General features: G+C 45.5%; 1 protein-coding gene across 1 annotated transcript in view; it reads left to right on the top strand.

Annotated features, from left to right (window-relative positions):
* Window positions 1–23,761, top strand: part of VWA3A (von Willebrand factor A domain containing 3A) — a 56,888-nt gene that overhangs the window by 12,168 nt on the left and 20,959 nt on the right. The window contains exons 7-19 of the mRNA XM_055339304.1: window positions 849–955; window positions 3,194–3,319; window positions 3,624–3,732; window positions 3,945–4,010; window positions 8,199–8,324; window positions 11,188–11,323; window positions 11,432–11,535; window positions 12,635–12,715; window positions 13,389–13,483; window positions 15,168–15,287; window positions 21,689–21,763; window positions 21,913–22,057; window positions 22,513–22,708. Of these exons, the coding sequence (XP_055195279.1) occupies window positions 849–955; window positions 3,194–3,319; window positions 3,624–3,732; window positions 3,945–4,010; window positions 8,199–8,324; window positions 11,188–11,323; window positions 11,432–11,535; window positions 12,635–12,715; window positions 13,389–13,483; window positions 15,168–15,287; window positions 21,689–21,763; window positions 21,913–22,057; window positions 22,513–22,708 (1,486 nt within the window). The remainder of the gene's footprint in view (window positions 1–848; window positions 956–3,193; window positions 3,320–3,623; window positions 3,733–3,944; window positions 4,011–8,198; window positions 8,325–11,187; window positions 11,324–11,431; window positions 11,536–12,634; window positions 12,716–13,388; window positions 13,484–15,167; window positions 15,288–21,688; window positions 21,764–21,912; window positions 22,058–22,512; window positions 22,709–23,761) is intronic.

Raw genomic sequence — 23,761 nt, forward strand, 5'->3', positions numbered from 1 at the left:
CTCAGGGAAAAAAAAAAAAAAACAAAACCTGTAGCTTCTGTGAACTAACGTGGAGGGGTTCTTTTCCTATGGGGACCCCTAGAGCTTTGAAAGCAATAGTTTGAGGACACTTTGTAGAACTCAGCATGGGCTAGTCATCCGAGACTCGGTCCCCTTTCCTGGTCTCAGCAGATGTCAGGAAACAGCGTTGTCCCCTTTGTAACAAGTCTTCAGGGTTGAGTTTCTAAAGATTCCCCCAGGTGGGCTGGTTGCAGATTAGCCAGAGCAAGGTCTGTGTTGGTGGCATAGAGATGTAATTCTAGGTAGCCAGGAAGAGGGGGGAGGCAGGTGCTGTCTTACTGTTGGATATTCATCCACTATAGCTTGAGAGTGTCAAATAGGCTGCCGTTGTGCCCTATGGCTCGGTCCCCACCTCATGTGCTTCGGAGAGAAATCACTGTCCCAGACCTCTGTCCTCCCTCCCTGGATGCCACGGTTAACGGTCCAAACATAGCACATGTTGAGTTGGGTAGCTAAGATGCTCATCTCCCCCATAGTGCATGACCTAAGTGTGTGGCAGCCCTAAGGAGCTGCTCCAGAAGAGGACATCAGCCTGCAGTCACTGGGAGAGAGTGAGGGGGATCTGTGCTCTGCCCCCACCACACACAGGCTGGGATGGGTCGCCTGGGCACTCGCACCCCTCTCTGACTCAGTGGGCAGGAAGCAAATGTCAGCTTGGGTCCATTAAGCGACCCTGTCCCAGCACAGCTGACACCCTGGTCCAGAGGGGCCAGCCCCAGCGTGGGGAGTGAGGCAAGGCTCCAAGTGGCCCGCAGCTCCGGGAGCCAGTATGTCCCTTTGTCTGCCAGAGCCTCATCGATGAGCAGCTGAGCCACAAGGAGAAGCTGTATGTCCTGTCCTTCGGTACTGCCACCAGCGCCCTCTGGCCAGACCCCGTGGATGTCAGCACCTCCACGTGAGTGACTACACCTTGGCCAGGGTGCTTGCTTGTTCATTTACCTTCCTGCATGGTAGCATCTTTCTGGAATGAATGCAGTGCAAACCCAAGACCCTGACAGGTGAGTGACTACAAAGAGACAACCCGCAAAGCAGCCACACAGGGATCAGTAACCTTTGGGAAAGCGGCCACTCTTGTGAACAATCCACAAAATGAAAAGACAAGACAACTACAAGGTGCCATTTTTGTCCAGCAAACTAGCAGAGATAGTTTGCTTATTTTGACGATAATACACATTTAAAATTTAACACAGTATGGAGAGGTAAATAATTGCAGAGTCTCTGTCTCACCTCTCAATAACTGTTTCTTCTACATACTTCCACAGCCTGTCACGTACATGCTTCGGTATGTTTGTCCTCTTTTATTTAAACATAAACGGGAAGGCATCACACCATCCTGCACTTTGACTTTGCACTTAATTTGAGTACCATTCTCTCTTAGCACACAGATCTAATTTATTCTTCTTTAATGGCTGCATATTATTCCACTGTATAAATGTACTGTGATTTAACTAGTCCTTTATTTGGAAGCTTCTAGTTTGGGTTTTTTTGGGGGGATTCATGAGGGGGGGCGGGCCAAGGGATGATGTGTAAGAATTTCTACTTTCGGGCAGCCCCGGTGGCGCAGCAGTTTGGCGCCACCTGCAGCCTGAGGTGTGATCCTGGAGACCCTGGATCAAGTCCCACGTGGGGCTCCCTGCATGGAGCCTGCTTCTCCCTCTGCCTGTGTCTCTGCCTCTGTGTGTGTGTGTGTGTGTGTGTGTGTGTATGAATAAATAAATAAAATCTTTAAAAAAAAAAAAGAATTTCTACTTTCTTATGCTAGTAGGTAAAAATTTCTTTCCTGTGAAGAGTATATCCTTGGTTGCCCACCAGGTACTAGGTGCCATGCTAAGCACTTTTCATGTGCTATCTTATTCAATACTTACAACTAGCATATGGAATAGGATTCTTGTCCCCATTTTTCTGATGAAAAAACTGGGACTTGGGTTAGGGCATGTGTCTAGAGTGGCAGAACCAGGATTGGCTACCAAAGCCCAGAGCTGATTCCCGGAAAACCCACGTGTATGTATTTCTGGGATGGAGGTCCCCTTGCCCAGCACTTCTAGCTAAGTTCCAGCAGCACTGGCTCTGCATCCTGCTATGACAGTTACTGGGTGGCTGTGACCAGTCCTCGAACTCTGTTTAGCAGAGTGAGGCCCAGATGCCTACCCCTCACTCAACTACTGTGACCATGAGGTGAGGGATAAGCATCTGGTGTGTGGTGGGGTCCTCAGTGAATGAGAGCAGTTTTAGCTGTGGTTTCTGCTCCAGTTAGACCCCCAATCTCTGGGATGTTTGACCTAGAAGTCACTTTGAGGTCATAGGCAAAAGCTTCTCACTCCTGGAGGCCACTTGTGATTTTGATCATATCTCTGCCACATGTACTATTTTAAAACATTAACTCTCATCTACATGTATTATTTTTTTTCATCTACATGTATTATCGAAGGAAACTATGAATACCTAACAAGAAGCCCGTATCACTTGCCGTAATTAGAATGCAGCCATAACAATAAGTATAATGAAAGCAAATAAAACAATGATCTCAAATTCCAACTTGAAACCCATCGGCTGGAGAAAGTGGTAGCCCTGGGATCTGCTCTCCATGTAGAGGGGAGACTTGACAGTTATCATAATGAAAGACAGACTTACTGGCAATGAGCTAAGATTTTCTTAATTTTATTTTTATTTTTTTCGATCAGATGGAAAGAGAAATGGAAAGAGCAAAACTCCCTCACTGTTAACAATGTGAGGTATTTAACCAAGAAAGCTCTGCGTGAAATAATTTTCCCTCTTAGGCCTGGGGTGTACCCCAGCCCATGCAAGATGCCACCACATGGCCATGGTGCCCCCTCTTGGAGCCCTCTCGGGGCCAGGGGATTAAGTCTGCACTTGGGGGACTTGGTAGTGGCTTGGGGCATACAGAAGGAGCTTAGCTCAGACCTTCTGGTAGCAGAGTGGCTTGAGTCAGGCCTGGTTTGAAATCCCAGTGTTGCCAGCTGCTTACAATATCACCTTGGGCAAGTCCTAACTCAGTTTTGTCATCTATAAAATGGGAATAAAGGTATTCACCTCAAGAATTATGGTGAGTCAGAAACCAGCTCGTGGGTGTTCTGAACCCGGCACCGTGGTTACATGTTTGTCATCTCCTCAGCCTCCAGGAACTCAAGCTCTGGGTGAAGAAGCTGCAACCTGATGGAGGCAGCAATCTGCTACAAGCCCTGAGGAAGATCTTCACCCTGAAAGGGCTGAATTCTCTGGTGACCATAATGGGAAGCTGGTAGGTCTCCTTTCCTATGTGAGTAACAGACCACACAAACGGGGTTGGGGAACCAAACTGGTGTTGGAGAAAAGGCCATCACACAGGACAATTCACACACACTTGAGAGAAGGACTTAGTTCACAGGCCATCTGTCCACGGGTGTTGGGGCAGGGCAGCCAGGGCAGGCCAGGCCTGCAGTCCACTCCACCTTGCATCTTCCACAGGTGGCCAGTTAGATTTGGTAGATGGTCCCGCTTTTCTCTGGAATGTCCTCAAAGTGATTTGACCTGGGGCACCCCCTGTTCTTCTGTCTCCTCTCCAGCCCAGATCAGCCTTCTGAAATTCTGTCCGACTATATCCAACAATCAACCATGGGAATGGGCCTCATCACCCACATCATCACCTACAAATGCAACAATCAGGTGCCCCTTGTAAGTACCTGGGATTCTCCAATGTTTCCTTTGGGTTGGCCATAGTGATCCAGCTGGGCCATCTTGGAGGCTCCATGCATGGACAGGCCCCCTGAAGCTGTGGAACAGAATATGACTCTCCTTTGGGCAGTTGGGAGATTCAGTCAAGGAGAAGGCTTATGGGAGTATTGGCATTGCCCTTGTGAGGGCTGACCCTATCACCATCCCTACAGGCTGTCCTAAAGAACCTTGCAGAACATCTTGGGGGCTACTACCACTGCTACAGCCCAGAAACGGAGGTAAGCCCTTCTGCCAACACACTGCCCCTCCTACCTCCCTGTCTAGGCGACCAGGGCCAGGACAGACCATGCTATCTATGTAAGTACATAGACTCCCTGCCCGCTGTTTTCAATAGGTTTGCACAAGTATAGTCAGTTTAAGATGAAGGTGGGAAGAACAGGGACAGTGTGAAGTCATGGGAGATCCTTTGCTCAGCGTGCATGATGAGTCAATTGCACACTAGAGAGCCTAGAGGCCTTTTAAAGCCTAGCTGGTGGAATCCTGACTCTCTGTCATCAACATGAGCTCCACCCTACCTCTGCTCCCACCAAAGTTGAGTCTGAAACAGTTGCCTCAGGTCTTTCTCCAAGATACATCCTTGCTGTTACAGGGGACCCACAGCAATCAATTCTGAATCAATGATGAATTCTGTAGCCGTCCATCCAGTAGTGTCCTTGTCCCGATTATTTTTTTAATAAATTAATTTTTATTGGTGTTCAATTTATCAACATACAGAATAACACCCAGTGCTCATCCCGACAAGTGTCCCCCTCCGTGCCCGTCACCCATTCACCCCCACCCCCCCTCCTCCCCCTCCACCACCCCTAGTTCATTTCCCAGAGTTAGAAGTCTTTATGTTCTGTCTCCCTTTTTGATATTTCCCACACATTTCCTCTCCCTTCCCTTATATTCCCTTTCACTATTATTCATATTCCCCAAATGAATGAGAACATACACTGTTTGTCCTTCTCCGATTGACTTACTTCACTCAGCATAATACCCTCCAGTTCCATCCACGTTGAAGCAAATGGTGGGTTTGTCGTTTCTAATGGCTGAGTAATATTCCATTGTATACATAAACCACATCTTCTTTATCCATTCATCTTTCGATGGGCACCGAGGCTCCTTCCATAGTTTGGCTACTGTGGACATGGCTGCTAGAAACATCGGGGTGCAGGTGTCCTGGCGTTTCATTGCATCTGAATCTTTGGGGTAAATCCCTAACAGTGCAATTGCTGGGTCGTAGGGCAGGTCTATTTTTAATTCTTTGAGGAACCTCCACACAGTTTTCCAGAGTGGCTGCACCAGTTCACATTCCCACCAACAGTGTAAGAGGGTTCCCTTTTCTCTGCATCCTCTCCAACATTTGTTGTTTCCTGCCTTGTTAATTTTCCCCATTCTCACTGGTGTGAGGCGGTATCTCATTGTGGTTTTGATTTGTATTTCCCTGATGGCAAGTGATGCAGAGTATTTTCTCATGTGCATGTTGGCCATGTCTATGTCTTCCTCTGTGAGATTTCTCTTCATGTCTTTTGCCCATTTCATGATTGGATTGTTTGTTTCTTTGGTGTTGAGTTTAATAAGTTCTTTATAGATTTTGGAAACTAGCCCTTTATCTGATATGTTATTTGCAAATATCTTCTCCCATTCTGTAGGTTGTCTTTGAGTTTTGTTGACTGTATCCTTTGCTGTGCAAAAGCTTCTTATCTTGATGAAGTCCCAATAGTTCATTTTTGCTTTTGTTTCTTTTGCTTTCGTGGATGTATCTTGCAAGAAGTTGCTGTGGCCAAGTTCAAAAAGGGTGTTGCCTGTGTTCTCCTCTAGGATTTTGATGGAATCTTGTCTCACATTTAGATCTTTCATCCATTTTGAGTTTATCTTTGTGTATGGTGCAAGAGAGTGGTCTAGTTTCATTCTTCTGCATGTGGATGTCCAATTTTCCCAGCACCATTTATTGAAGAGACTGTCTTTCTTCCAGTGGATCGTCTTTCCTCCTTTGTCGAATATTAGTTGACCATAAAGTTCAGGGTCCACTTGTCCCGATTAATAATAGCATCACGCACCCTGTGTCCACAATGGAGATAACAATTAGCAAATGTGTGTGTAGAGCCATTTGGCAGATTGAGAATCCAACCATCTGTTCAGCTCACAGGCTGTGTCTTGCCTGAAACCATTAATAGCCATAAGCCAGTGAATATTTGCATCTCACAGTATTCAAGTGTCACAGAATCTACCGTTTCATACCAAGGAGCCAAGGTCAAACAACATTTTCCTTGGTTTACACCCTGTCTGGTTACATCATTTCCCAGACTCTTGTTTGTGGAGGCCACAGATTACAAGGGCTAGGAAAGTACAGTAAATGAATGAAACTAACTGGTTTAAGAAATCTTTTATTTTAGGAGCACCTGGGTGGCTCAGTCAGTTAAGTGTCTGACTCTTGGTTTGGGCTCAGGTCGTGATCTCAGGGTCATGGGATCCAGTGGGGAGTCGGGCTCCCTGCTCAGCCTGGAGTCTGCTTCTCCCCTTCCCTTTCCCTCTGCCCCTCCCCATTCTCATGTGCACCTGCCAAGCACCAACTCTGTCTCTAAACTCTAAAAAAAAAAAGAAAAAGAAAAACAAATCTTTTACCTTAAAACCTGTGCCCATCTTGGCTTCTCTATTGTTTTTCTTGGTAGAAATATAAGTGCAATAAATTTCATTGTCTTATTTTAATATGATCAAGACAATGGCAAAAGGATAACAAAAAACTTAAGCTGACTCAGAGGGGACAGCAGAGAGTGCGTCGGGCTATGGAGGACTAGATAGCGCCTGCCCCTTCTAGGGAGGCACCCCTGCTCAGCCCCAGCCCATTGTTGCTCTGTAGGAGTGTGACCCCCATGCTGCCAGGTCTTCCAATTGTTTGAACCAGAAATCTGGATCTGTGTGTATGTGTGACTTCTGTACTTTCTTTTAAAATGGAGGTGAGGGGCACCTGGGTGACTCAGCAGCTGGGCGTCTGCCTTCGGCTCAGGGCGTGATCCTGGGGTCCTGGGATCGAGTACCCACACCAGGATCCCCACAAGCATCCTGCTTCTCCCTCTGCCTGTGTCTCTGCCTCTCTCTCTGTGTCTCTCATGAATAAATAAATAAAATCTAAAAAAAATAAAAATGAAATGAGGGTGAAATTCACATAACATAAAGTTAACCACTTTATTTTTTTTAAGATTTATTTATTTATTCATGAGAGACACACAGAGAGAGGCAGAGACACAGGCAGAGGGAGAAGCAGACTCCCTGTGGGGAGCCAACGCGGGGACTCGATCCCAGATCCCGGGATCACACCTTGAGCCAAAGGCAGATGCTCAACCACTGAGCTACCCAGGTGTCCCTAATCACTTATCTTTTCTGAGATTTTATTTATTTGACAGGGAGCGAGTGGGAGTCAGGGGGGTGAGGAAGAGGGAGAAGCAGACTCCTCACTGAGCAGGAAGTCAGATGTGGGGCTCTATCTAAGAACCCCTTGATTATGACCCTAGCCAGACTCCCAGTGACTGAGCCACCCAGGCGCCGCCAGCTTTAAAGTGAACCATTAGCAGCACTTAGTACATTCACAAGGTTATGCAACCACCACCTTTATCCAATTCCAAAACATTTTCATCCCCCTAAAAGAAGAATCTGTGCCCATTAAACAGTTACTCCCCATTTCCCCTCCCCCACACTCCTGGAAACCACTGATCTGTCTCTCTGGATTCACCTATTCTGAATATTTCCTATAAATGGAATCATGCACCTTTTGTATCGGTCTTCTTTCCATTAGCATAATGTTTTCAAAGTTCATCTATGTTGTAAGCCTGTCTCTGAGCTTCATTCTTTTTTTACAGTTGATCCATTGTCTAGATCTTTTGTTTGTCCATTCATCAGCTGATGGACACCTGGGCTGTCTCCAGCCTTTGGCCATTGTGAACTGCTATGAATATTGATGCACAAGTACCTGAGTCCCCTTTCTCAATTATTTTGGGTATATACCTACAAGTGGAACTGCTGGGTTAGGTGGTAATTCTGTGTCTAATTCTTTAGTGGTAAAACCGCCAATCTGTTTCCCACCAGTAAAGCACAAGTGTTCCAGGTCTCTGCATCCTGACCAATGCTTGGTATAGTCCTTTTTAAATTATGGCTATAGCCAGTCTAGTGAGTGTAAAATGTTTCTTCATATCTTTAAGGTGAGGATTTTCTTCAGTTATTTAAAAACACTGCAGGCCAATACTGTTTAAATGGAACACAACACGTTCCCAGGCTCTATCTGGCACATGGATGCTAGTTTATAATGTCTAGTTTAACCAACCCACCACTCAGCTTTAGGAAGTGATATGACTGCTTGCCCTTTCCTGTGTTGGCCACAGCTAGTAGCCAAGTGACCTCTAATGACTGATTGCTCCTATTACCCCCAGGTCTACACCAGCTGGGACATGGACCAGCTGCTGGCAGAAATCCAGAAAGCCCAGAGCCTCCTGGGCCACATCCAAGCCTTGCGCCAAAGAACCCCCTGTGAGGAGCTAACCGGCATGATGAAGGAGGTAGGTGGTGTAGGCAAAGATTCTGGAGCTGGCTCACTCCCATCTTCCTTTCCCACCTGTTTCTCTGAGCATATGGTTGCCAAGACCCCCGTGTGTTCACAGAGAAACAAGGCAAAGCCCTGCCCTTCACTGTACCCTGCAGCTCTGGGTGGGCCCTCCCCTGTGCTAGAAGGATTCTGATGGATTTTTTAAAGATTTTATTTATTTATTCCTGAGAGCCACAGAGGGAGAGGCAGAGACGTAGGCAGAGGGAGAAGCAGGCTCCCTATGGGGAGCCCAATGCAGGACTCAGTGGAGGACCCTGGAATCACTACCTGAGCTGAAGGCAGATGCTCTACCACTGAGCCACCCAGGCGTCCCCCTCATGGATTTTCTATCTGAAAAACGTATTTCAGAGAAAGGCCAGCAGGCTCCGGCCACCCCACCCACCTCCCACTGTCCCTGCCCTAACCCCCAGTTTGGAGGATGGAAACCTCACCACACAGAGTGAGCTATCTTGAAGATGGTCTTTGCCATTCAGGGCAAGTGTCCCTGCTGGTGACTTGATTAATATAATGACAGCAAAATAGCTCGGCCAACTCATGGAAGTGGCACCATAAAAGCTGTGAGCTGTTTAGTCCACGCAGAAAACTTAACTGCAGACAGGAGGCACTGAGAATGGATTTATAGCTCCACCAAATGAGGGTGCAGATGGGACAGACAAGATGTCTTGGTCTGGCTGGATGGGGTGGGAGAGCACAGCGCCTAGAAACTGGAACGTTACATTTCAGTCCCAGCTCTTCTACTGAGTATCTGTAAATCACAAAAACTGTAATTTTTTTTAAGATTTTATTTATTTAACAGAGAGAGAGAAAGAGAGCACAAGGAGGCAGAGCACAGAGCGCAGGCAGAGGGAGAGGGAGAAGCAAACCCCCTGCTGAGCAGGGAGCCCACTGTAAGGCTTGATCCCAGGGCCCTGAGATCATCACTGGAGCTGAAGGCAGATGCCCAAGCAACTGAGCCACCCATGCACCCCAACTCTTAGTATTATATTAGAATAGTTCTCATTTACTGAGTGCTCATTCTAAGATAAGCACAATGCTTAATTCTTTAAATGTCTTATTTCAACACAACAGTCTGCTGTAGATATAGTATTACCCCCATTTTACTGCTGAGAAAACTGAAGTCCAAAGGCTAATTTGCCTCAGATCCCAGAGATAGAACAAGTTTGAGCTGAACCCAGGTCTGCCTGATGCCAAAACCTGAGTTTCCCACAGTGCAACGCACATATTACCCACAGTTTGCAAGATAATTACAAGATAATTACAAGTGGATTAGTTTTTTTTCAATGTGCATTTAAAACTAGCTCGTTACAGTAGTAATACACCTATTTTTGTGGTGGGGGGTTTTAAACATTTTATATATTTATTCATGAGAGACGGAGAGAGGGGCAGAGACATAGGCAGAGGGAGAAGCAGGCTCCCTGTGGAGAGCCCGATGTGGGACACGATCCCAAGAACCCAGGATTGTGACCTGAGCCAAAGGCAGACGCCCAACCATTGAGCCACCCAGGTGCCCCAGTACATCTTCTTTCTAAAATTATTTAAGTACAATAAAGGGAGTCAATTTTTAAAATTAAATCAAATTAACAAAAAGTTTTAAAGGTACATATTGGGTTTGTTTTCTTTTTTTAAGATTTTATTTATTTATTTATTTTTAAAGATTTATTTACATATTGAAAGAGAGAGTGTTGGGGACAGGGGCAGAAGGAGAAGGAGAGAATCTTAAGCAGGCTTCATACCCAGCACAGAGCTCATGTGGGGCTCAATCTCACAACCCCAAGATGACCTGAGCCAAAATCAAGATTTGAATGCTTAACTGACTGAGCCACCCAGGTGCCCCTAAGGATTTTATTTGTTTAAGTAATCTCTACACCCAACATGGGCCTTGAACTCACAACTCCCAGTTCAAGAGTCACATGCTCCACCAACTGAGCCAGCCAGACACCCTCATATTTGATTTATTTTTAAAAAATTTTAGGGGTGCCTGGCTGGCTCAGTCAGTGGAGCATGCAACTCCTGATCTCAGGGTTTTGTAATGTAGAGATTACTTAAAAGTAAAATCTTTAAGGGCACTTGGGTAACTCAGTCAATTGAGCATCTGGCTCTTGATTTGGGGTTCAGGTCATGATCTCAGGGTTGTGGGATCAGGCCCCGAGTTGAGCTCCATGCTCAGCATGGAGTCCACTTGTCCCTCTCCCTCTGCTTCTCTGCTCTCTACCACATAAATAAATCATTAAAAATAAAAAAGTAAATTTTTTTTTAAAAAATCTAAATAACAGCACAGTGGTACTCAGATACAGCATAATTCTTGAAGGCAGTACTCAGATGTCTAAAGTTTGGGGATTGCTGTTCTGTGTCTTATTTATACAGGAGTTATGACTTAACATCTCAGAACATAAGGCTTTCAGTCTATAAATGTGTGCAAGGGGAGGCCAGGCTAGACCAGGGCTCCTGAAATGATCTGGTGTAGGAGTTACTTTTTACTTCTTCGAAGCCTTGCATTAGGAGCTCATGGAGGGGCCACCCGCCATCTTGGAGCCTACCGTGTCAATCTTGATGGTAAGGGTTGGGGAAGGGGCCAGGAAGACAGACAAATCAAAGAGGAAGCAAGTTGCTGGGGACATCTACTTCTTTCCCTGGAAATTCCAGCCATCTCCAGAGAAGGGGATGGGGCTGGTTGGAGGAGAAGATAGAACTGCCTTTAATTTATCAGGTAATGTTTTCAGATGCTCCACTTAGTGGAACTGGGTGGGACGGGGAGACTAAGGACTTATTGGTTCTAAAATATGATTTTGTAATGAGGGCTTTTAAATTTAATTTAGATTTCCACAGAGATTTCAAAAGGGCCACTCACAGGTCTCTTGCCTAAACCCCCAAAGCATGAGGGTCCCCTCACAATTGAGTTCCCAAACTTGGACAAGACTTCTGCAGAATGGCTAAAGATCAATGGCCTAAAAGGTAAGTCCCTAAAAGAGGGCAGACCCCAGGATTCAGGTGACTGATGAAAAGGCACGAGCCCTCTGGGGCTTCCAGAGTTGCATCTTAAGTCCCACCCTTTATTTACAGCCAGGAAGCTAAGCCTTTATCAGGTTCTGGCACCCAACGCATTCTCTTCTGTGGAGGAATTTGTGCCTATTCTCCAGAAAACAGTATCTTCCACTATCCATGAGGTAACTCCAACTCAGAGTTCTCTCCATTCCTCTGCAGGGGGGCTCCTCTGTGGCAGTTCCCTTCTTAAATGTTCAGGAAATAAGAATCATAAGTCAGAGCACAAGGAGCAGAGGTCTGGGGTCCTGGGGTGGGATGCAGGCTTTCCACCCAGGACTCTAAAACTCTCAACAGATATACCCCAACTACTGTTTTGCAAAGATTTGAAAATGAGCTCTGGGAGATGGGGCGAGAGTGAGCACGTCAAGTTCTGCAGTCACCTCCTCTGCGAGGATTGTCTGGCAGGCATGCAGAACACACATGCTCTCATCATGTCCTCACTGTACCTGGCAGACACTTCTGCTCTAGCTCCTCCTGTAATGTGTTAGCATGTGCCCCTGGTGCATGCCTACACCTCTGCCAGAGTAGGAGCCTTTAAAAGAACAAACCGCCCTTCCCCAATCTCATATCCCCAATATCTAACACATGCAAGCAGCTGGTGCATATTCCCTGGACAGCTGCCTGGTGGAAGGAAGGATGGAAACGTGAACATATAGAAGTATGAATAGAAGAGGATGGAAGGGTAGAGAAATAGAAGGAAGGTATAATAGGTGAAGAGGAAGAAGTTCAATGGAAATATGGAAGAACTAAAGAGAAGAGGGATAGAGAATTGTAGCAGCAGATTGATGAGTGAGTAGGTGGGTGGATGTGACAACTTGGCGAAGGATGAAAAATTAGATTTTCAAAGTGTCCTTGGAGGCTTGTCTGGGTTCCCAACCCTAAGAACCCCTGGCCAGTGTGTTTTAAGGTCTCCAATGCTGCTACCTCAAACCCTCCAACCATGTCTTGTATTAAGACTCTGATGTTTGGAAGACTCCCCCACCCACCCCCACCCCCAGAAGGCAGCCTGGCTTGCTGTCAGGTGTGGTGCACTCAGGGATCACTGTCCTGAACCTTCTGCTGCTGAACCAGGGAGGCATAATCCAGCCCCAGATGTGCTCAAAGCCCGTTTCCCTCTCACACATCTGATTGGGAGAAACCCGGTGCCCAAGTTAAACTTAAAATCATTTCCCGCATGTGCTCTGTTCACCTGCTGCCCATCCTGGCCACATCTGTGTGCAGAAGGCAATGGTACAGTTTGAATGGCATGACGGGACAGTGAAGAATGTTCACGTGGACCCGCCCTTCCTCTATGAGTACCAGGTTAGTAATGGGTCCAATTGGTCAGAATATGGGGTCTGGCAGGCGGGGAGTGAGGGGGGCACCTGGGTGGCTCAATTGGTTAAGTGTCTGCCTTCGGCTCAGGTCATGATCCTGGAATCGAGCCCCCATTTGGGCTTCCTGCTCAACTGGGAGTCTGCTTATCCCTCTCCCTCTGCCCTTCCCCCCTGCTCATTCCCTCTCTCTCTCTCTCTCTCTCTCTCTCTCTCTCTCTTTCTCTCTCCCCACCCCCCACAAATAAATAAATAAAATCCTTTAAAAAAGAAAAGAATATGGGGTTTGGGAAGAGAGGACAGGAGGAAGGTGCCGTGGAATGTGGAGACCAAGCCATTGACTGAACTCCCTCTTATAAATAGACTGTGCTCTGCCTCTAGGTACCTCTGGAGCTTCCTCTACCTGCTCTCCAGGCAGGGACCTGTCAAACAGACAAAAGTTTCTAACCTATTGGGGCAAGATCTACTCCCTCTCCTATTCCAGACAATGAAATATGTGGACTCTTCTCTTCCTGGTCTTGTGGCAGACTCATCATCAGTGGAATGTTTATACTGCTGGGATATCCATGTCCCCACCCCCAGAAGCCAACCTCCCCCTACAGACCCTTTAACTGGACATCCTTTGGTCAGTCTCTCACTCTGTGTGGCCCATGGGTTTGCAGAAACAGCTCAGCAGAGCTATGCGGATGTATGAGAGACGGATTGAGTGGCTCTCTTTGGCCAGCCGAAGAATCTGGGGCACCGTCTGTGAAAAAAGGTACCTTCCCTCAAGTAGTATTGTTGTCCTTTTTGAGACCCCCTTTGTGACCTAAGCACTTACCCAACTCATGATTCCCTGTTGGTAGCATCAGAAACTATCCCTTAGGGATCCCTGGGTGGCGCAGCGGTTTGGCGCCTGCCTTTGGCCCAGGGCGCGATCCTGGAGACGCGGGATCGAATCCCACGTCGGGCTCCCAGCGCATGGAGCCTGCTTCTCCCTCTGCCTGTGTCTCTGCCTCTCTCTCTCTCTCTCTCTGTGTGTGTGTGTGACTATCATAAATAAAAAAAAAAAGAAAGAAACTATCCCTTATATTCAGGATCAATGGTCACTCAGTAGAACCCCTGCAGAAAAAAGTTGCCACTACCAGCATCACTATCAATACTATCATCATTGTGTTACTCAGGATTCTTTCAGTTAAAAAGCAACATAAAATAAATGCCAATTGGCTTAAACAAAACAAGGAGGTCTGGTTGAAGGTAACTGAAAATTCTAAAATAGATCTGATAGCTGTCTTCAGGCATGGCTCCATCCAGGGGTTCATGCATGTCAAGAATCTATCTCCATCTCTCAGCTCTACTTCCTTCCCTGTTGGCTTTGTTGTCAGGCAGGCTTTCCCTTCCAGGAATAGCCACCTGCAGCTCCCCACTTACTCTACCAATGTAGCATTCCTGGGGCTTGAGGCAGGGCCTGTCCAGGAGCTATTCACTGTGGCCTGGGAGGTAGGATGTTCTAATTGCCTAATGTCAAATGCCCACCCTTCAAGCTTAGGGTGGGTCTGTCCCACTCACTTGATAGAAGCAGAGGAGTTTTCCAAAGGAAAATCAGGATGCTGCTGTGGGGGGAGGTGATGGATGCTGAACAGGGAGAAAAAACTGGCAGTGTTTATAACATCATTACCATCCCATACCTTATTGGATGCATTACCACTTACAAAGTACCATACTATTCTATCATTTAATTCTCAAGGAAGGAATCTTATTATAAATAGTTCATAGTTAAATACAGCAAGGATCAGAGAGGTTTTGTGACTTGCCTAAGTCACATAGGAAGTGGGACCTGAAACAAGATCTTCTGACGCTAAATCCAGTGGATTTTCTTTTGCATCTGTAATTGTCATCTTGTGCTCGCTTTGGCAGCACATTCACTAAAAAAATAAAAATAAAGAAATGGAACCCCATAATTGCTATCTCAAAATGAGAGTGGAGAGTGGAGTTAGGAATTGATTTGAAGTAGTGAAAGAAGGCCAAATGGACAGAGAGAAGAAACAAAAAGATACACTTATTTCCCTAGAAGCCCCAATACACCTAAGTCCCCATCTCATTTGCTTACTTGTTTCTGTTTCCCCTACCAAGACCCCAACCTATAATAATATCGAATGTCAATGCTTTAAAACAGGGAAATGTGTGAAAATCATTCTAGGCAGCCCCCCTGCCCTGTAAACCATCTCTACCATCAGCTTTACTTCATGTTAGAAGCCCCTGGGAGAGAAACTTCCAAGACCCCCTTAGTCTACTATTGTAAACCCACTCCCATTGACCTCACTCCCTGGAGAAAGATTTTGGCCAGCTGTGAATTTGGCATGCAAAATTCCTCTGGAAAAAGCTTTAAATAGTAAAATGGAACAAAATAAACATTATCTGAGTGATTCGGTTCTCTTCTTAAAGCTTGTGTTTCTTTTTAGAGTGGTTATACTGCTGGATATCTCTGTGACCAATTCCATGTACATTATTCATATCCAGCACTCCCTGCGGCTTCTGCTGGAAGAACAGTTGTCCAACAAGGACTGCTTCAACATCATCGCGTAAGTTCCTAGTTCCCCCTGAGGCAGGGGATGCTGGGGCCAGGGGTCGCGTGTGCTCAGTGTTGCCACTGGGCTAACATTCCTGGCAGGTGGCTAGATGACATGTCACCAGCACCTAGCATGCTATGCTGACCATCAGTTTATCTGGTTTGAATCATCTTGTTTGGGGTATTGAATAATTAAATGGTGGCAAGACAGTCCCACTGGGGCGAAGGTGATAAGTGGCCCCAAAACACAGTGCTTGATCAACCAAGATAAAGTAACTTAGCCCATTGCCCCATTTGGATTCCAAGCTGATAAACAGCAAAAGAGAGAAAGAAGGGCCCCCAGGCATGCCCCAGTGTTAGGTCCCAATTCGGGTCTAGCAAGCCACACTATGTCAAGAACATTGAAGATTCTAATTCCAAATGTTAATTATATAGATTTATATATATAACTATATATATTTGAATTATGTGTAACTATATAATTTATATAAATTATGTGTATTTAAATTCTATATTTCACAGATAAATAATTTGATACATAGGTATAAAACAAATATTGTGTATAGAATATATATTTTTAAAATTATGTACAACTGGGGCATCTGGATGGCTCAGTCAGTAGTACATGCAACTCTGGATCTCAGGGTTGTGAGTTTGAGCCCCACCTTGGATGTAGAGATTACTGAAAAATAAAATCTTTTAAAAAATTATATATAACTATATATATTTAAATTATACATAACTATATACCATATATTTAAATTATGTACTATATGTAATCCATACAGTTACATTTAATTTAAACATATATAGTTTTATATATTTATTATAATTGCATAACTTTTCCACTAATTAAGAGAGAAAAGGAACCCACTTGAACAATTTTTTTTTAAAGATTGATCTATTTATTTTAGAGAGTGAGTACAAATAGGAGGGACAGAGGCAGAGGGAGAGGGAAAGGGAATCTCAAGCAGACTCCCTGCTGAGCACAGAGCCAGACATGGGGCTTGAGCTCATGACCCCAAGATCACGACCTGAGCCAAAGCCAAGAGTCAGACACTCAACCAACTGTGTCACCATGTGCCCCAGACTATACATTTTTATACCACTTCATATCAAATAGGGAATATTCTAAACCTATTAAGTCAGCATTCATATTATATATTATTCTGTACCAGAGCCTCATCTTTTTCTAATACATTCTACCAAAAAAAAATGCCTAGAGAAATACTTTAGGCAATGTTTTCATTAATTTATCCAACCATTAATTCATTCAACAGACTTTTATTGAAAGCCTGCCATGTACAAATTGCTGCGCTAAGCACTGGGGAATATGGAAGTGAATACATATAATACCCGTCCTCAGGGAACTTGGGATCTACTAGAGGGAGACAGGCATGTTAAGAAATAAGTGTGATTAACTGATTTCTACAGAAAGAGGTAGAAGGCAGGATCAGACCATCCTACCTGAACACAGGAGATCAGGAAATCTTCACAGGGTCACCTGAGTGCTCAGTTGGTTAAATGTCCAACTCTTGGTTTCAGGTCAAGCTATAATCACAGGGTTGTGACATCAAGCCCCACATCGTGTTCCAAACTGGATATGGAGCCTACTTAAGATTCTCTCCCTCTGTCTCACTCTGTCTCTCCCCCTTGGTCCCTCTCCCTGCACTCATGCTTTCTCTCACTTTCAAATAAGCAAATAGGGAATCCCTGGGTGGCTCCAAGGGATTGGTGCCTGCCTTTGGCCTGGGGTGTGATCCTGGAGTCCCGGGATCGAGTCCCACAATGGGCTCCTGGCATGGAGCCTGCTTCTCCCTCTGCCTGTGACTCTGCCTCTCTCTCTCTCTCTCTCTCTCTCTCTCTCTCTCTCTCTCTCTGTGTGTGTGTGTGTGTATCATGAATAAATAAATCTTTTTAAAAATCTCTTAAAAATAAGTAAATAAAACTAAAAAGAAAAGAAAATCTTCACAGAGGAGGTGATCCTTTTGCTGAGTCTTGCTAAATGAGTAGGTGTTTGCCCAGAACATGGAAATGATGAGGGCAGCAGGGAGGAAAGACATTTTCAGTAAAGGAAGCAACAGGAAACTTAGAGGTGTTGTAATTATGAGACATAGACTGTGGGGTCACAGACTATAGAATTTTGGGAGCATCAGGGAATTCAATAGGTTATAGGGAGAGAAAGAGAAATTGTGCATGACAAAATAAAACAGATGATGGAGGGTATATATATATGTATATATATATATACACATATATATATGATATGCTCAGGAGCTTTTATACTATAGGACATATAGGCATTAGAGGATTTTAAGCAAGGTAATAAGATGATCAGATATTGAATGCTCAAGTCACAGTGTGAAGGATGTTTTGAAGTGATGTGATGCTGGAGGGATGGAAGCCATTTGGATGGCTACAGTGGTCTGTCTAGTGTGAAGTAGGCTTGAGCCATGGCCATGGGGATGAAAGAAGGGATGCATGTGAGAGGCTATAGAGTTAGAATCTACAAAATGAGTTATTATTTGGCTATAGGATATGAGAATGGTGAAAAGAAGATGTCCCAGATGGAGCAGATCTTGGAAGTAGAAGGTAGTTTTAATCATGTAGAATTGGAGATTGTCAAGTGGAGATGTCCTCGTAGGGACTCCAGTGAGGAGTTCTAGCCAGGAAATACAGGTTTGCGAACCATCAGAGTTCTGGTTACATGGTTGAAAAAATGGAATTAAAAAAAAAAAAGAGAAAACACAGAAGTGCATGAAGACACCTGTGAAGACATGAAGGGTAGAGAAGACAACCAAAGACACAACTGGTGAGGCATTGATGTTTGGAGGGCGGGCAGAGGCACACAGGAGAGGAGCAGCCAGAGAGGTAGGAGGAAAATGAGGAGAGGATGATATTGAGAAGACACATCTCAGAAAGAAAGAGTTTGATCCTGCAGAAGCAAGCAGGAATGGGAAGAATAAAGGAATCCACTGAATTTGGCAGTAGAGCTCACTGACAACAAAACAATGAGATATAATTTTTTTTTTTGCAATTCAGTTTGGCAACCAAATATTTAAAAGATTCAAAATAATAATAATGCCCAGTGCTGGTGATGATGTGATGGAAAGGGCACTCTTGAAAACTGTCTATAGAAGTGTAATTTGGTATAGCCCTTGTATTAAATTTTTAAGTGTATATTTTTCATTCCTTCAATTAAACCTTTATATATTACCTGAAGGAAATACAAAGATCAGTGTGCATAGATAACTAGGCAGGAGTTCTAATAGTAGATAAACCCGGGAACAAACTGCATGATCATTGGCAAAATGGGTAAAACAATCCTGACAGTGCAACTATTCAAAAGAATGAGGGAGATTTACATGTTTGCATTTAGAAAAATGTCTTCAGGGATCCCTGGGTGGCTCGGTGGTTTAGCGCCTGCCTTTGGCCCAGGGCACGATCCTGGAGTCCCGGGATCAGGTCTTGCGTCGGGCTCCTTGCATGAAGCCTGCTTCTCCCTCCTCCTGTGTCTCTGCCTCTCTCTCTCTCATTCTATGTCTATCATTAAAAAAAAAAAAATGTGACTATTCCAGATTAAAAAAAAAAAAGAAAAATGTCCTCAGTAAATCCCAAGGAAACAAGCAAGTTACAAAGAATATGAACTATAATATTCTATTTCTACTTATGCTTTTTTAAATATAGTTGACATGATGTTACATTAGTTTCAGGTGTATACAACTTAGTGATTTGACAAGTTTTATGTTTTTTTAATTTTTGTTTATTTATTATTTTTGAAAGATTTTATTTCTTTTTAAGTAATCATTACACCCAATGTGGAGCTGCAATTCACAACCCTGACATCAAGAGTCATATGCTCTGGGGTGCCTGGGTGGCTCAGTCTGTTAAGTATCTGACTCTTGATTTCAGCTCAGGTCATGATCTCAGTGTCGGGAGACTGAGCCCCGTGTGGGGCTCCATGCTCCATGCAGAGTCGATTCAGATTCTTTCCCTCTCTTTCTGCCCCCCACCTCCACACACACACACTCTCTCTCTCTTTAAAAAAAAAAAAATATATATATATATATATTATTCATTTGAGAGAGAGAGCGCATGAGCAGAGCAGGGAGGTGAGAGGCAGAGAGAGAAGCAGAGACTCCCTGCTGAGCAGGGAGCCTAATGTGGGTCTCAATTTCAGGACCCAGAGATCATGACCTGAGCTGAAGACAAACACTTAACCATCTTAGGCACCCAGATGTCCCCTCTCTCTGTCTCTTAAGAAAAAAAAAAAAGAGTCCCATACTCTCCCAACTGAGCCAACCAGGTGCCCTTTTGCTTCTTATTTTTTTAATCCAAAGGAACATAGAGTATAGAGTTCACAGAACTTTTTCTGGGGAATAAAATGGGAGGAATTTTCATTCTCTGGATATTGTTAGAATTTTTATCAAACAGTAATAGAAGATTTATTATCCAACTACAATAGATATTTTCATGAAAGGGGGAAGTAGGTCACTGTTAATATTTGCCAGAGAACCTACCAGAAGCTTGACTGCAGTGAGCTTCAGAATAAGGAGAAGCTGAAGTGGTTAAGACATTATTTTCCAGGGAGCTGGTTCATACACAGGAAGGAGAAGTGGCTAATGGAGTGGGCCCTGTTAGAAAGAGGAAGTTCTTTTTAAGAATGGACAGACTCAGGGATCCCTGGGTGGCTCAGCAGTTTAGTGCCTGCTTTGGGCCCAGGGCGTGATCCTGGAGTCCCAGGACCGAGTCCTACATCGGCTCCCTGCATGGAGCCTGCTTCTCCCTTTGCCTGTGTCTCTGCCTCTCTCTCTCTCTCTCTCTCTCTCTCTCTCTGTGTGTGTGTGTGTGTGTGTGTCTAATGAATAAATAAACAAAATCTTAAAAAAAAAAAGAATGGACAGACTCAAACATGTGCAGAGACAGTGGGGCAGAGGAAAATAGAGTGAGGTAGGGGATGTGTGGGGGAGGGAGCTATATGTGGGCAGGGTCTCAGAAGACCAGGTAAAGGAATTAACCTTGATCCAGAGAAGGGACACCTTTTTCTTGATAAAGGAGATCAGCCTTTTCCCAAAGATTTAAATTCTGTTTCATAGGAAAATGAGATGATGCTTTTTTTAAAATTAAAAACCATATGGGGGCATCCCGAGTGGCTCAGCGGTTTAGCACCGCCTTCAGCCCAGGGTGTGATCCTGGACTCCAGGATCAAGTCCCACTTCGGGCTCCCTGCATGGAGCCTGCTTTTCCCTCTGCCTGTGTCTCTGCCTCTCTCTCTCTCTCTCTCTCTCTCTCTCTCTCTCTCTCTCTCTCTCATGAATAGATAAATAAAAATATTAAAAAAAAAAAACCATAGGGGTGCCTGGGTGGCTCAGTCAGTTAAGTGTCTGCCTTCAGCTCAGGTCATGATCTCAGGGTCCTGGGATTGAGCCCCTGCATCGGGCTCCCTGCTCAGCATGGAGTCTGCTCCCTCTGCCCCTCCCCACACAGCTCAAGCTCTCACTCTCTCAAATAAATAAATAAAATCTTTTAAAAAAAACCTAAATAAATAAAATCTTTAAAAGACTATAGTACACATTTGGGGAATATAAAAATTAGTGAAAGGGAATAAAGGGGAAAGGAGAAAAATGAGTGGGAAATATCAGAAAGGGAGACAGAACATGAGAGACTCCTAACTCTGGGAAACGAACAAGGGGTGGTAGAAAGGGAGGTGGGCGGGGGGGTGGGGGTGACTGGGTGACGGGCACTGAGGGGGGCACTTGACGGGATGAGCACTGGATGTTATTCTATATGTTGGCAAATTGAACACCAATAAAAAATAAATTTATATATTAAAAAAAAAGACTATAGTACAGACTGAGTGAAAAAGGTCATTTGCGGGGTCGAATTGGTTCTAGGGGAATTTAAAATGGGGCAATGACTCCCTCCTTTGAGGGGTGGGGAAGTCAGAAAAGAAGTCTGGCCAGAGCAGCTCCTGGCTCTGAGTTATGACTGAAACCTCCCTCCCACGCCCCCCGCTCTGCTCACACAGGAAATTTTTCCCCACTCCTTTTTTTTCAATATTTTATTTTTATTTATTTATTCATGAGACACACACACACACACACACAGAGAGAGAGAGAGAGAGAGAGAGGGGCAGAGACACAGGCAGAGGGAGGAGCAGGCTCCATGCAGGAAGCCAGATGTGGGACTCGATCCTGGAACCCCAGGATCAAGCCCTGGGCAGAAGGGAGGCGCCCAACCACTGAGCCACCCAGGCAAGGAAATCTTATGACTGGCCCTGGCCAGAAACATCCTAACATTTTTGGGTACAGTCAGACTATTACCCCTCTAAAAGCCCGGAGGGCCCAAAGACCCGGGGTATAGAGTGAATATATCTCCTGCTTAATAACACACCTGCTCTCCTTCCCTCCAAAGGTTTGGAAGCACAATTGAAAGCTGGAGGTCCGAGATGGTTGCCGTGAGCCATGAAAACTTACAAAGCGCCTGGCGGTAGGTGACCATCAAAGACTGCACCTGCTGGGTCTGGGGTCAGCCTCTGTGGTGCCGTTTGCTCTGTTGCTCTCTCCAGCAGAATCCCTGCCCTCCTGCTCCGGAGCCTTGTGGCTGGTCTCCCTCAGTTGAGCCTCCTTCCCTCCCAGGTGGGCCCTGACTTTGCAGTGTCGGGGCAGCAGGAATGTCCTCAGCGCCCTGCGGAAGGCTGTGGAAGTGGACTTCAAGGACAAAGACAAACACCAGTCACAGGGCATCTACCTCTTCACAGGGGGCATCCCTGACCAGGACATGGTGAGTGGGCATTGTCCTGGGCATCCTTTATGAGCCTGCATCTTCCTCTCGGTGGGTGCCTAACAACTGGTTTCTCCAGTATGACTTCCCAAACTTGACTATAATGGGCAGAAGAATTACCTGGGGGCGTTGCTAAAATGCAGATCATGTTACTGAAGGTCTGGCCTGGGACCTGAGAGCCTGCCTTCCTAGCAAGCTCCCAGGAGATGTCCATGCTTCTGGTCCCCTGACCACACTCGGCATGAGTGGGCTCTCGGGTCCATTCCCAGGCCATACCCTATTAAGACAGAGAAGCTGAGCCCAAGCTCAGTTATCTTTCTATCCTCACACCAAGTAGTAGACCAGGTAGGTGCCCAGTAGGCTCTTTAGAAAGAGGGTTTGGTTCAGCTGACCTGAGAGCAGCCACTCCAGGAGCTGTCAGCTGTGAGGCCCTCCTGCCCTCTCTTCCCCCACAGCCCATGCTCAGCGCCTACATGACCGAGGCCTGTGGGGGCTGCGACCTCCACTTGAACGTGTGTCTCTTCTACGTGGGTGAGCCCCAGATGGACATCACGCCCCCTGCCTGCTATGCCAGCTGCACAGACACAGCCGCCGCCTACCGGGAGGTCACCCAGGCTACTGCTGGGCGCTTCCACTGGTTTGGTGACACAGGTGTGTGAGGGTTGGCAGACCCCTTCACTTCCTTCCTTCTAGAAAGTTGTCTCAGTACCAACATAGTTCCCTGTGCCATAGATGTGTTCCAGAAAAGGAGCATGTGAAAAATCCCATTTGGAAATACAGAATTCCTATTCTGGAGATGGATGGTGGTGAGGGCTCCACAATGCTGTGAATGTACTTAATGCCACTGAATTGGATACTTCAAACATGGTTCAAGTGGGGGGTGTCTGGGTGGCTCAGTCAGTTAAGCATCCGACTCTTGGTTTCACCTCAGGTCCTGATCTCAGGGTTGTGAGATAGAGCCCCACATTGGCTCCATGCTCAGCACAAAGCCTGCTTGAGATTCTCTCTCCCTCTTCCTCTGCCCCTCCTGCTCGCTCTCTCTCTCTCTCAAATAAATAAATCTTAGAAAAAAGAAAACATGTTTCAAATGGTACACACTTTATATAAAGTATATTTTACTGCGATTTTTTTAAGTAAAAAAGAAAAAAAGTAAACCTACTAAAAATATTTATTTAAGTGAGCACTATGCCCAATGTAGGGATTCAGCTCACAACCCCGAGATTAAGGGTGGCCCACTCTATGGACTGAGCCAGGCAGGTGCCCTGACTTAAAAATATTTCAGAATGTCGCAGCTGGAAGGGGGCCGAAGGGTCTCTTCAGGAATATAGCGTTTCCCAAAAGGTGATACGTTCACAATTAGAAGGTGGTGGGGATCCCTGGGTGGCTCAGCGGTTTAGCGCCTGCCTTTAGCCCAGGGCGCGATCCTGGAGTCCCGGGATCGAGTCCCACATCGGGCTCCCGGCATGGAGCCTGCTTCTCCCTCCTCCTGTATCCCTGCCTCTCTCTCTCTATCATAAATAAATAAATCTTTTTTTAAAAAAAAAATAAGAAGGTGGCAAGATGGGTGAAGGTGGAATGCAGAGCAATAGTTTCTCTTGTTGTGATAGTTAGGGATCAGAACATGCCACCCCAAAGTTTGCCACATATCCACTGTGGCATATGGATTATTTTGAGCTGAAGATAGCTAAGAAACAGTGAAGGAGT

The sequence above is a fragment of the Nyctereutes procyonoides genome, unplaced genomic scaffold (assembly GCF_905146905.1).
Source record: "Nyctereutes procyonoides isolate TBG_1078 unplaced genomic scaffold, NYPRO_anot_genome, whole genome shotgun sequence".
NCBI lineage: Eukaryota > Metazoa > Chordata > Mammalia > Carnivora > Canidae > Nyctereutes > Nyctereutes procyonoides.